Genomic DNA, 15,249 nt, shown 5'->3' on the forward strand with positions numbered 1-15,249 from the left:
GGATTTTAAGGTATCATAGAAAAAAGGTAGGGAAACAAGGGAGGTCGCCTATACCTAGTCTGGCACTGCTGACCCTATTTTAGGTGCCTATAAGTGCCCCAAAAAATAGTTTGTAATCTGTCTAGAATCAAGGACTTGTGCCACCGGTACCAAAAACTGGTGCTTCCAATAAAATTGCAGCATTTCCTATTAAATGCATTGTGGCCGTACAACGTGAATAAATGCTGGGACAAAAGTCACGAAAGCGTGAGTTTTTTGTGTCAGGGTGAATAAATCAGGGACGATTTTCCATTTAACATTCATGTGTACAGTGAAACCTGTCTATTCCAGTCATCATAGGGACAAAATTTTCTGACCTCATCAAGGAGGTGGCTGCATTAAGAGGTCACTTTATATACAGCTGGCACATGTGGGGATTTTTATAATGGCCAGTTTAGACAGGTGACCTCTTTATGCAGTGGCCTGATTAGACAGGTTTCACTGTAATAGATGTCTTCCCTCGGAAAGTACAAATATCACCTCCGCAGTCTAAGCATCAACCGCCCATAGAAAATAACTGATTGAAATCCCTAAAACATCACTGTTGTTGATGGAATTCTTCACTACTTGTAATCTCTTAATATGGTTGTTAATGCGAGCCACAGTGTAATTACACATTCCTAAGCGCAAGTCCTGAATGCTAGACAGACCAGACCCTATTTTTCGGGGGGCTTATTATAAGTGCCTAAAATAGGGTCGGCAGTACCAGACTAGCCTACACCTAATTCAGTCATTGGTGTAGACTGAAGTAGGGATTAAATGTTCACTAATATATCTGCAGGTGTAGGTAAAATTATATGATCTAAGCAATAAAAACTAGTGAGACAAGAGATATGAATGATGGTACAATATAGCTTTGTGGTAAAATTCCCACATTGGCAATATCGCTTGGATCCCTATATTATTTTTAAATTTCTATGTACTATGATTGTAAGAACTGCAATGAACCCTCACAGACAATGTGCTTATCGTTGCATTTTGAATTTGTATAATTGTGAATAAACATAATGTTTTTGTTACTCTGTAGTGGAATGTCCTATAGATGGACAGGTTTTTGGAGATTGTGTTGCTCTTGCTACATGTGATGATCCCGATATTCCTGCAATATGTGATTTTCCTAGATGTGTTTGTGATGATGGACTGGTGCTTGATGAGTTAGTTAATGCATGTGTCAATCTTACAGATTGCTGTAAGTCATTGTTTATTTACTATCATACAATATGATAGTACTGTATAATAGGGACCACAAAAGTGTGGGCATGGTCCATGAAAAAACATCACCCTAAACCCAGCCTCACTTTCCCTGATGACGGAGCAGTATTGGTTAGGTAAGACTAAGCCCAAACATGCCTTCAGATCGAGCCAAAATGCTTTCAACAAGTTGCTATGAATTATTTTAATGGAATTTTCTAGTGACTGACTGACTGACTGACTGACTGACTGATGCTTTCAGACAAGTATAACTTGATAATGGCTAAGGCTACAGGCTTGATTTTTCACTGTTTGACATTGCTTCATTCTGACAGGTGCCTTTTAGTAGTATACTGCAGGATGCACAATGCATGCTTATACCTGTGTCCTCCTTTGTGTCCCATTTAAAGTATCTGCTGACAGCGCAAGGTGTTGATTCACAGTAGCTAGCACCGTGCAATGGCTTCCCTAGCAACATAATTATGTAATGGGAGTTATCTGAGTTTTCCATAGTGACTGGATTGATTGCAGAAGTCCTTCTTGTTGTGTTCTTCATTTGTAATGCTGGGTAACATAGCTGAAAATGAAGTGTAATGGCCACTTTGCTATTAATAATTGATAGTTGGAGCATGTGTTCAGACAAAAACAATAAGCCTGGTGCCATTCTTTCTTCTAATGTGGTATGCCATCAGTCATAGTTGTTCAAAGAAAAGTTACTATATACGTAGGCTGGTACCTAATCTTGCACACCTGACTTAATCTGATAGATTGAAGGCCTTAAACTTGCCCTCATTGTATTACAGAAGATTAAAGGTGTACATGATTTTAACACACAAAATACTGTATGGCTTCAATACAACAACAAGATCAAATGGACTGAAGTTTCTAAACTCCATGTTAAAACAAATGCGAAGAAATATAATTTTACAGTGGAAGTGATGGAATTCTTCACCATCTGACGACTAACACCAATTCTTTTAAAATTTCACTGGATGTACATTGGAAAAATCATAGATCTACTATATATTGTAATGTGTGTTTTTATAAACTTTGCTTTTTTAGAACCACTATATATAAACAAGTATAAGAAACTCTATGCACAGTAGGGATGTTCACTTCTTATTGTTTTACAGTATTTGGACATTACGTACTACTCCGATCCAGCTTGTTTCAGTACTTTTTATTGCAGCAATATACACTGTCCCTACTCTAATTTAAAATTCTTAATTTTTTCTTATACTTTTTTTGCAAGCTCATGACCACTAAATAGCCTGCTTTTCACAAAACCAGTCACAATATTATAGAATTAATCACAGCACTATATACTAGATTATGACTCATACAATAACAACTGGTTAGTGGGCATGGCTCTACATAAGCCTGCAGACAAACGTGGATTTGTGCATACCTACAGACTGATAAATGGGCGTAGCTACCATATGCCTACAGACAGGTATTTACATAAGTGGGCATGGCTCACAAAAGAAGCAGGGCTATGCTATGACATGTTGCTACACGTCCACATTGTTACACTAACAGTCACTCTAATACAACAGTCATGTATGATATTCAAATAGCTAGCTCTGGTGCAACAAAAAACTAAACAAACTAGTATTTTAAAAATTGTTTTAAAAAATGAAGTAGGGATCTATGTAATAAAAAGTAGTGAAACAAGAGATTAATGATAGTATTACAGCATAGCTCAGTGGGAAAGTCCCTACTTTGGCACATTAACTATAACAATTATTTTGCTCAATGCCAAAGTAGGGACTTTCCCACTGAGCTATGCTGTAATACCACCATTCATCTCTTGATTCACTACTTCATATTGCATACATCCCTACTTCATTTTCAAATTAGCAATTTAAAAAAAATACTAGTTATTATTTTATCATACAGTACGATAGTACTGTATAGTAGAAGGTGTGGGCATGGCCCATGATATAATTTAACCCAAAAACCTGCCTTGATCTTTCCTCACAACAACATGACAGGGGGTATTGTGTGGGTAAAATCAAGCCAAAAAGTGTCTTCAGATCGACCCAAAACATTTCTGTCAAGTTTCTACAAAATTAAAAAAAACAATTATTCAATGGAATTTCCAATACCTGCTTGCCTGCCTGCCTGACGGGTTCAGTCAAGTGTAGCGGAAAATTGGCTACAGCTACAGCCCTAATTTTTTCACAGAAACGTTTCTAATTTTAAGAAAATATCTTTGGTACATTGATAAAAATACTATGCTTGTGCGATTGTCTTACCTTTTATCCTTCTTTACCATGGCCATCAGTCAAGGTTGTACTGCTGATAGTGTTAATAGACTACAGTAGGGCTTCCATCTACGGATGTATCAAACTATTTGAATAATACAAGTGGTTAGTTTAGCATTGTGCAGCTAGCTAGACCAATAAGGGGTGAGGTCTTCTTGTTTACTGTTAAGTAAAGAGCTAGATTGTTTAAGAGGTGTAGTCTCCATACTCTATCACTATTAGTCCACCTAGATCTTTAATTGATAGGTGTGGTCACAAACTTACACTGTATCGCGAACGGGATCCCAATCATTAGTCCACCTAGATCTTTAATTGATAGGTGTGGTCACAAACTTACACTGTATCGTGAACGGGATCCCAATCGCAAACTTGCAGATATCTAGCTACCATATATCTCAGTATAGTAGCACCAGGACTAAAGCGCTTCAGCTCTGAAATAGTTCTGTGGCGTCTATATATGTTGCTGAAAGAAAGTGTTCATATGGAAAATTACAGCCTTGATATGATTTCGTTGGATGTAGAAGAAGACAAGTAGCCTGATCGAAGGTAAAAGGTGCAGAGGGCCTACACTCGTCGGAACCCCAAAAGGCACATCCCACTGGTGAGTTTGTTATTGTGGCGTAAAATGGTAGCCATGTGCTGCTTCTTTTAGTCTCTAGCCTTGCGACTGTGGTCAGTGAGGCAGGCAGTGTGGCAATGAGACTAAAATTTGAGTTTTGGCAATTTAAAAAATTCTATATCCGGCCACCTGAAAGTGTTTTGTTATATTTTATATATTATTTGGACTAGTACTATTCCATAAAGGTGGTTTACATTGCATAAAATGTCTCTAAAGGCAGAATTTTGAGTGGCACGTGAAATTTTCAGGGAAATTCCTACTTAAATAGTACTATCGTACTGTTTTATGTTCGCCAGTCATAATAATGTTGCAAAAAAAGTAAACAAACAAGTATAGGTTCATAGAAATTGAAAGTATTGAAACAGGAGAGGTCACTTACACCTAAAGATATACTAGTGGGCATTAAATCCCTGGGTACAGACTGAAATAGGGATTTAATGTCCACTAGTATATCTACAACCTCCCTTGTTTCAATACTTTTTATTTCTATGATCCCTAATCAAACTTAAATTAATTTTCCTTATACTTGTATACAAGTACCCAAAAAAAATTGGAATTTTCAACTAGAGTAGGGACCATGATACGTCAATATAAAGGTACTGAAACAAGCTAGAGTAGTGCACAATATTAAATCACGATAAAACAATAAGAAGTGTTATGGTGGTGTATATCCCTACTGTGCATTTCCATTGTGGTATCTTGAGCACAGTAGGGATGTTTTACTGTGATTTAATATTGTGCACTACAGCTTGTTTCAGTACTTTTTATCAATGTGTTATGCATGCTTCCTACTCTATAATTATGTAGTTGAAAAAACTTTTTGTGTACTTGTTTTTTTTTTTGTAAAATAGAATTACTATGACTGGTGAACCCATGCATACCAAGAAATAGCGCTGCACACCCCAGCTACCAAATATTGTCTAAAAAGCAGGGCACAACCTAGAATATTAAGTAAACCACTTCAGATTCTAGGGGAGTCTGGAGGCATGCTCCCCCAGGAAAATTTGAAAATTTACGTGTAAATATACTCAATTTTGGTGAAATTTTATTGTGATGCTAATGAATATTGACCATTCGAGTATACAACTTTGGGATCAATTAAACCTTTCCATTTCTCAAGGCTTTACGAATCAAAAACAGTTCAAAAAGTACTTCTACAATTAAAGTAACCAGTATGAAAAATACGGATAATTTCCATTTAGAAATAGAAAAAAAAGTAGTGAAACAAGATAGGTTGATCACCCCCAAATATCTAGTAGTGGACATTAATAATCCCTAATCCAGTCATGGGTATAGACTGAAAGTAGGAATTTAATGTCCACTAGTGTGTAGGCAACCTCGCTTGTTTCACTACTTTTATATTTCTATAATTGCTAAGAAACTGGAAATTCCTAATGCTTATAAGTTAGAACCATTAATATTAGGCTCCTGTCCATATTATTACCATACAAATCAATCGTTTTGTCATTAATGCTTTGTAGTACTGTAGCTACTGGCTTCTAGGCCTGAAATTTTGGTGAACCAATCCTTTGGTTATCTAGATTAAGAAAATGTTATCAAATGAAAGGATGTGTATGTAGCTGAATTCACTATTACTAGTGTTATTTTGTGCATTGATTATTGCAGCTAATGTTTGTGAAGTTAGTCAAATTAGAGGCAGAGTTAATAAGAGGAGAAGAACTGCTACCCTCAGATTTTCTGTTGTTGATGATACTGCTACTACTCTGTGCAGACTTGATAGAGGAGATTTTGAGAGATGTAAGCCACACCTTGATGTTGTATTAATAACTGTTATAAGTCATACACACACACACACACACACACACATACACACACACACACACACACACACACATACACGCACACGCACACGCATGCACGCACACATACATATACATGCACAGAGAAAAGCCATGCAAAACCCAGCTATTGCCACCTAGCAAACCAGCACTGGAATTCCTGTGCAACACTCAGGCACTTGAGTCTTGTGCTGGAAAATCCTCCTGGGGTAGGATTAGAAACCCATGGCCACAGGAAGACTGTCCAGGTTTCATGGAGTGGAACACAACAATCCCAACATGATAAGCAAGACAAGAACAGTTGACAATTTCTTCTCCAGTAAACACCAGGTATCCATGCATTGACGGTACAGCTGGGTGGGCTGCTAAACGGACACACAGACACACACACATACATATGCATATGTACCTAAAATATGAAGAATGCAGAAAAAATTCAATGCGCACACACACACACACACACACACACACACACACACACACACACACACACACACACACACACACACACACACACACACACACACACACACACACACACACATAGAATACAGTTTCACTTTATAGGATAAGCCAAAATAACTTACATAGTTACTAAATCTGTATCATAATCTAAAAGAGGTAACTTTTTGTTAATTAAAGGATGGATGTGCATGTACATATGCCATAATATATTTGACTGTCTATATAATAACATAATCACAGGTACCAGCCCTAAATCCTATAGAGCTCTGAGTCAAGGAAAGCATACAATCACTGTCAGAGCCAGATGCCCTGGCAGTAATGATAGGATGACCAAGAAGTTTGGATTCCGAATTCGTTAGTTGGCTGTCTCTAACTGCAGTTGAATTTTGAATAAGTTTATTTGTGTTCTAGGATTTTGACTCAGTATTTAGGTTTATTGAACATTGGTGTGAGTAAACATTACTTTTATGTACTCATTGTGCATGTCTTTATCAATGCAAAGTACATCTTGAGTTGTAATAGTTATGCTGCTGTTAAAGATTCCCTATAATATATCTAATGCACCTTGTTAAGATAAAATTTAAGGGAGAATTGAATCATTTACTATTAATTCCTCAGTGATCAAAAATACTTTCACTAGATGTGAAGCAATCTTCCAATGCAATTAGCTACAGATAGTTAACATATGTTTATCCACTTTATAAGCAGGAAGATCAATTTTTATACAATTATATTTAGAAATTGGATTATTTCCAATGTAGATACCCACTAGGTAGGAAAAATCACATACCAAGATTGAATGAAATTTCCTTGGCCATTCTCAAGATAACTACATGCAAGTAAAATTTTTCTTCCGTTTTTCCTTGGGTCTATATATTTTCTTTTCACAAATTTTACCAAAGGTTATTTAATAGTTATACCATGGCCACAAGGGATTTGCCTGATATATATACCCAAGCCCGAGGGCCACAGGCCAGAGGGCAAGGGCATACATATATATATTGAGGGCTTGGGCATATATATCAGGCAAATCCCTTGAGGCCATGGTATAAGTAATATATACCACTCTGGTATGCTTACCTAATAGGTGAAGGAAGACAAACCTGCATTCACCACATTACTTTTGTACAAAGGTTTGCAAGCATTGATTGTGGGTTTAAATTGTGGGCACAAAAAGAAATGATTGTGCATGGGTTTCACTAGTTGTAGTGATACTATTTTAAATGGAGCACCCCCACAAATTTGTCTACGCGCGCCGCAAAGTAATTAAAATAGATCACGTGATCAAACAAAAGAGATTTCTACATAGATCGATCTATGGATTCTGTGACGGTCACGATGACGATTATTACCTCGACGATTCCGATGTTGCAGCTCGCCATTGGCTAGCTGTTAACACTAGTGCGATTATTTGTGATTCAGAAGTATAGAAAATGATGGATTCACAATCTAACACGATGTCACGTGTCTCCCACGTGCAGAGATGAATAGGATTGGAGTACAAGATTGCAACTAACATATTCCAATTATAATGTTTATGGAAGTGACGAAGGCAAAGGTGATGACACAGCAAACACCACTAGTAACAGTAATAATGTGGATAATATTGAATAAGAAGTGTGTATATATTTGTGTGTCAGTACCCAAGTACGTGTGTTGGGTGTACCCCTTCTCCGTTATTGATGGTAGCTGTTACAATTACAACAACAGAGATCCTTCTCTAGTGTACAAAGTGTTAAGTAGTCTGGTAGTGCATGTTAACTGAACAACTTGTTAATGCATCTACTTCAGAACAGAATTGTGACCGGATTTGCGATAAAGGTACCCTTTTTACACATGTGACATACCAGCAAACAAAATGTCACAACTGTTGACTCTTTGCACTGATTGACTTTATTTTTGTATCAACCTGTAGCCACATAATGTAGGCATACTCATGGAAAATTACAGGCACATGCGTGCAATGATACAAAAGTTACAAAGTTTGAAAGTTGAAACAATGGGTCATATTTCATGTGTGAAAAGGGTACCTTTTTGCAAATCCGGTCACAATTGATTATTTAATTGTTACAGCATTTACATTTAGCTAACACTAGGAAATAAATAAATATAATACATACTGAGACATTTATACCAGTACAATTGCATGTAAATTGTAATACAATATATGTTATGTAGGGTTTTAATCCATATTTGTAATTAGGTAGCTCCTGTGTTATGTGCATATATGTGATCATTGTTTTGTCCTTGAAATATATGTAATTTCCGATGATTTGAGCCATACAATTGTGAAAATGTCGTCAGCGTCTGGGGGGCGCACTAAACCAACATGTTAAACTCAAACCCACAATGCAAAACTTTAAGTAGAGTTATATTTCACATATTGCCCTGACCACAACTGTCTTTGATGCTGAGGCAGTTACAAAGTATCAGTTCCCTTTGATAATTTATATAGAGCTGCGGTTTCCTTTGATCTGAGGTGTCAAAGTAGTATATAAACTAATAAACTTGTAACTTGATCTTCTTGCACATACAAAGGACATTATGCAGGTAAACTCATGCACTAAATTTGTTGAGAACTGTAAATAATTATTCATGAAAAAAAACAATTATTATCACAGGTACTGAAGCATAGGACTAACTTGAAAATTAATGTGTATGTGAATTAATAACCATCATAGTGGCAGTGCCTTTTGTTGGTTTAAAAGAAATCCAACTGACACTAGCACTTTCAGAGTTAGCTATACAATTAAAATAACCAAACAAATGTTACATAGTGGAGTGTATGTCAACCAGGCTTAATAAAGCATGTAGATAGTAAATGGATGTCAGAACTTCAAATAACAGATCTCCTGTCAGCTCCATACCTAAACCCTTAACCAATGAGCTTGTTATCCAGATTCATTCATTTGTATCATACTGTGACAAGTGTAGAAATTTTACATTTGGGTAGGGAACTAGGGATCAAAGAAATACAAATCAATGAAACAAAGAAATAGCTGCATATACTAGAGCACATTTAATCCCTGCTTCAATTATGCATATACAGAGTATAACCATGATTGAAGTAGATAGAGTCATTGAAATAGGCATCAAACAGCTTTAACTCATTGTGTCCCTGCCTGCCCATATATCAGAAGAACAACAGCGGTTCATTAATTTTTGTACAGATTAGGCTTACAGGCTCCTTGAGCCTTCTTTTACCTGTAATACTAATAAACTGTGACAGCACAGGTGCCCATTGTCTGGCTTGACAGACCAAACTACAAGACAGAAAAAAAAACAACAGCGGAATATAGCTACAAGGCGACAGGTGTCTGTGGAATGGAGTGGTGGAATAGAATGGAGTGGTGAATTGGATAATTTCACCTAATAGTCATCTCTTTATAAAGACCATCTCCTAACGTGCATGGTGTATTATTTACTGTATGATATTCATGTGCCACTCTGACATTTCTAGGCATGTGGTGTACAAATAGATCAATAAGACCATCCTATATATGGGATACACTCTAAAGAACAAGATAGCAAGATCAATTTAGACATTAAATTAAAGCAGTCTTTATAAAGTGGCCTTTGTTAGAAGGTGCAGGTGGTCCTTATCACTAGGCAAAGTTATCCAATTCACCATTCCGTTCCACCACATTCCGGGCATCTGGATTCAGTGGAATGGAACGGTAATTAGATAATTTCACTTAGTGGTCACCTCTTTGTTGTTTTAGAGTATATATACCCCCATGGGACAGTCTTATCGATGAATTGTGCGCCCACATGTTACGCCTAGAAAAGCCAGAGTGATATCTGATTTATGATACAATAATATACCCATACAAAAACAGCTTAGCTGTACAAAAAAGATGTGTCCATAAAACTAAAAGTAACTGACAACTAAAACTAGGAGCTGATATCTGGTGAGGCCAAGAAATAAATGTTAATACTGGCAACTAACTATTTTTTTATTATTAGCACTTTACAGTGACCAACACTGAAGGTCTGACAGCAACATGTGCTGCAGCCTTAGGATTACCTACCCTACAAAGGCTTAGACCTAGTGACTTAACTTACTGACTGAATAAGGTGTAACAGAAAAGGGGCCAAAGTAAGGAAAAAATCCCTCCAACCCCAGGATTCGAACTGCAGGTCACCCAATGTCTAGTCGGGGCCACACTCAGTCTTCCTCTATAATTTATATAACATCGATCCTTTTTCATTGACTCGTGCAGTCTGACTGCATTCCTGATTAATTCACTGTAAATCTAATTGGCTAGTAAATTGGTACCTTCTCCAACAGTCATTGTAGAGGAGAAAAAATTGACCAAATTACTAGCTGATTAGAGTTACAGGGAATTAATTAGGAATGCAGCAAGACCGCATGAATCAATGGACCACATTTTTATAAATTATAGTTAGTTGCCAGTATTAACATTCATTTCTTGGCCTCAACAGATATTGGTTCCTTTAGTCATCAGTTACTTTTACTTTCATGGACACGTCATTTTTTACAGCCAAGCTTTTTTGCATGGGGTATTGTTACATTACAAACCACTCTGACTTTTCTAGGCATGTTAAAGACCATCCTATGGGGATACACTCTAAAACAACAAGATAGCAGCAATTTACACATTAAAGTAAAATGGTCTTTATAAAGAGGTGGTCTTTGTTATTAGAAGGTGCAAGCATGTTTCTCTCCTTTGCTTTTTTCTGCTAGTAATGGCCTGGAACCTTCTGCTACCACTGCTACAAGAAGCTGGCTTTCTGGTTGGCAGGCACGCAGGAAATGAATTACTGTTGATGTTTGTTTTGGTTGAAATGTAGGCTGCTTCTCATTATGAAGTGTTCAGCTGACAACTGGAACCATTCCCTTAACCACAGTCATTCTTGCAGCACCTGTGTGAAGGTACAAACAACGTCAGCAACCATTGTCCTAACAACTCTACATTCTAAATGACCAGAATTGGATAACAATGCCTCACTCTAGAGTACAGGGCACTATGGTTTCCTACCCAAATTTCATAAATTTACTGATGTCATCCATAATCAGGCATCACAGCTTGCCACTAGGTGTGAAAATAGTAATAGTTGGTGGTTTAAGCCAGAAATTGTCAGCGGTGTCAACCAGCTATTGCATGATAACAAACACACTGATCTTTAAAGTGGCTGAAAAAGATTTGCGTAGTAGTAAGTTTTGTCTCTAATCACTAGGCAACTTGCACTACATGATGTACATGAAGGGTTGATTTCAGTATGTATCATGGTCACAGTCCAGCACATGAGGCAGTTATCAATGTATACAAGTCGATGATAGATATTCATCACTGGTATGACTACATTGTTGTTAGCTACAAAAAGGATATCCCTGCTTTACAGTCAAAGGAATGTTGTTATTGGAACATGACAGTTGTTGTGGTCATCACAGAATATAGTATCATCACTTATGATTTCACATGCACCTGTTGTTTCACAATGCCTGTGGTTAAAGTGATTTGTGCATGGGTTATGACTATTACACTATGGTGGTTTGTGGTTTGGAATTGTTATTGTAGGTATTGCATTCCAGTCATAATAGGCATGTTTCAGTTATGATAAGCATGTTCATTTCCAAATCTAGTTAGCTATCACTATCCTTTTGACATGTGTTACTATGCCTCACAAGTCTACAATGCATATGACTATGAGTGATGCACCATTATTTTTAATATTATTGTTGTGATGTCATTACTATAAGCATGAGGCAATACTGATCATAAGTAAATATTTATGTATAGCAGTGGGCAATTAAATAAATTATTATGAGCTGGGATTAGCGTGTACATTGAGCAAGACACGTGCCATATAGCTGTCTTGTGCATGCTCTTATCACGCATGCATTTTGAGGTCTGTTATACATATAGTCATACAAACATTGCATTATTGTACATTTATTTTTTAGACTAACTCTGTTAATCAATACACATTATATAGCTACAATTTGTCCCATATCAGTATTACAATGATGAAGCTTAATTCTTATGCTGCAATGTGTTAATTGCGAGTATCATCAGAGTATACATTAGCCATGTACTGCAATCATATTATATGATGATGGCAATTAAGGGGGAGCCCAGAGTAAAACAAGAACGAATGCAAGGAGTGGCACTGTCTAAACCAGTCACAAATTCATGCACAAGATAGCATGCATGCATTACATATAGTAATACGGTAGTCCATGTAGCTATATGGCTGTACAATACAGCAAACAGCATGAAGGTGAATGGCATAATTCATAGCCAGATGTTGATATATTGTCTATATCTGCTTATATGTTTTATAACAACATGCGCTATCTCTTTAGCTTGTAGGCTCCTGTTATTGTAATGCATAATAAAATAAATAAACATAGCTATTATACATGCAGAGTATATCTGGGCTTACAATCACTTAGCTAATTAGTCTTATATAGTGCTGGGACAAGACCATTGCTAGGTATACATGAACTTTTAATGATCAAAGTTGAAAGGTAAACCCAAAAATCACTGCGTGACTCTATATAGGTGAACTCTTAAGTGTATAACTACTTAACTCATGAATATATGCAAGACAATATGATTGGTTAGACTGGAGCATCCCAACCATACACTGTAAATTCAGAAATATGAAGTTCACACTATTGGTATACTACCTGCGGTCACTTAGTATATCATACTTCTGAAGTACGTACATCATACTAAGTGACCTCAGGTAGCATTATATATACCATTAGTATGAACTTCATACTTCTGAATTTACAGTGTATATGCCTCAAAACCTATATAATATACAATGTAAAGTTTTAATCAGCACAAAAGGGTTACCTTCATCCTATATATATATATACTGGTAATACTGCAGTGAAATGGAGAAGGGCATGCATGCATGCATCACTGATGTTGCCAAATAAGCTAGCTATAGCTATAAACTACAATGCATGTATTCAAGCATAGATAGTATATACCCTAGTAACCCTACCTATGATTCAAGTGATATATTTCACAGTAGCTATAGCTACAGTGAAAAGCTCTACGTTATACAAACTGTGTAGCTAGGTGGTTTGAGTAGCTAAGCAAAATCATAGTCATATAGCCAATCATGCATTGTTTTGAGCATTGTTTAGTCATGTTCTCAAGTCATGATAATGCATGACGTCACTATACGTTAGTATATAGGCTGAGCTAATCATGCTGTGTGTACAATTAGCTATTTGGTGACTTGTAGCAGTACGGTATTAAAAGAACAATTTGATTTTTGGAATAGCGGCAACCGTCTAACCTACTAAGCTTTAATATTGCTCAGAGGTCAAGCCGACAGAGAGCAAGCAATAAGGCAGTATACTGATTGGAGTTGTCAGTGTGACCATAGTGCGACCAGCTATCACTACTCTGCAGCAATTTTGTCATCCAAACGATTATCAGTAGATCCAGGTATGTCATGATATAGCTAGCTATCACTGTATATATCTTTATACTAGTTGCGTACCTATATATATCTATCATATGATCGAGATCTTATACTCAGATGTGGAACAACCAGCAAAACTTTACCTACAATTTTACCGACATGTAGTTGTCTTCGTGGTGGACTTACGTAGCTATATCCGGCCATGATGAGATATCATAGGCGCTACGTAGGTGCTACAAGCTGATCCGGACCGCCGCCTGTGGCTTTTTTTCTCTCTCTCTCTCCAGCTCTCTCTCGGCCGCGGTATAACTATAGCGGAGAAATTTCTCCCTATAGCTATACAAATCCGTCAGGCTGATCGCGCGAGACCGCGTGCTGAGCTAGCTATGCTGGCATCCTATAACTACAGGCGGACTAGCCAATATGTGTGGTAGGCGCCAGCAGAACATGCACAAAATGCCCATTATCAACCACACTAGAGGAACCGCGTACGTAGTATCGACCACCACCCAAATCTGTTTCCATAACAGCTTGATATGCCCTCAGGTCGAATTCCGCAACATTGTTTTGTCTATGTGCCTTACTTAATATAATGGCCCTAGCCGGAATCCTAGCTGTCTGGCACCTCCATAGATCTTTCCCCACATCAGTCTCACTGTAAAAGTTAGTAGTGAATTTCACTACTAATTTCTGCCACAATACTCACTATTATTAAGTAGTGACGTTCACTACTCTGTGTAGTAAACATCACTACACAAAAATAGTGCATATTGTGACAGTGACCTTCACTACATTTAGTAGTTACCTTCACTAGTTAGTTTTTACTGTGCTGTGAAGAGCATGCATGCAGTTAATAAATATGAGAACATGTTTATTGTAGTACATACGCATTGCAATATGGTAAAGTTGTCAAACACATGCAACCAGGCCAGCTAGCTATAAGGAATCTGACAGGAAAAGCAAAGAAGAGTACAAAAGGCTAAGTACTCCAGTGTTGTTGATTTCCTGCTGTTGGAGTTGCTGCAAGCAGTAGTGACAGTATGTGCAGCAGCAGCAATGACAGTATGTGCAGCAGCAGCAATGACAGTATGTAAGCAGCGCTCACTTCCGTGACTGAAGAGAACCATGCAGATGAGCACATAGCTAACAGCTCAGTTGAGTACGTGCACATGTGTTGGTTGCAGCCCCTCCTCTTTTTGATGGTACTATTACAACAGCACATACATACTCCACATAGTTAGGTCCTTCTCTAGTGTACAAAGAATTAGGAGTGCTTGCTAACTGAACAAACTATTAATGCATTTACTTCAGAACAGAATTGATGATATTTTAATTGTTAAAGTATTTCAGTACTGAATTCAACACTAGGAAATGAAATAATATTGGAATAATGATGATTGATCGATTATTGATTGATTGATTGATGGATTGATTGATTGATTGAGTGATTGGTTGA

At 37.2% G+C, this 15,249-nt stretch overlaps 2 protein-coding genes across 3 annotated transcripts in view; both read left to right on the plus strand.

Annotated features, from left to right (window-relative positions):
* LOC136240548 (uncharacterized) overlaps window positions 1-6,899 on the plus strand; it is a 48,096-nt gene extending 41,197 nt beyond the window's left edge. Inside the window, exons 7-9 of one of the 2 annotated variants that reach the window (XM_066031541.1) lie at window positions 1,067-1,228; window positions 5,743-5,874; window positions 6,621-6,899. In XM_066031541.1, coding sequence (XP_065887613.1) covers window positions 1,067-1,228; window positions 5,743-5,874; window positions 6,621-6,739 — 413 coding nt within the window. In that variant the 3' untranslated portion in view covers window positions 6,740-6,899. The remainder of the gene's footprint in view (window positions 1-1,066; window positions 1,229-5,742; window positions 5,875-6,620) is intronic. The other variant, XM_066031542.1, reaches the window with a different exon arrangement.
* Window positions 6,900-13,600: 6,701 nt separating this feature from the next.
* Window positions 13,601-15,249, plus strand: part of LOC136240851 (neurogenic locus notch homolog protein 1-like) — a 32,336-nt gene continuing 30,687 nt past the window's right edge. Inside the window, exon 1 of the mRNA XM_066031911.1 lies at window positions 13,601-13,816. The gene's annotated coding sequence lies outside the window, so the exon portion shown is untranslated. The remainder of the gene's footprint in view (window positions 13,817-15,249) is intronic.

This window comes from Dysidea avara, chromosome 12 (genome assembly GCF_963678975.1).
Source record: "Dysidea avara chromosome 12, odDysAvar1.4, whole genome shotgun sequence".
In the NCBI taxonomy this organism is placed as follows: domain Eukaryota; kingdom Metazoa; phylum Porifera; class Demospongiae; order Dictyoceratida; family Dysideidae; genus Dysidea; species Dysidea avara.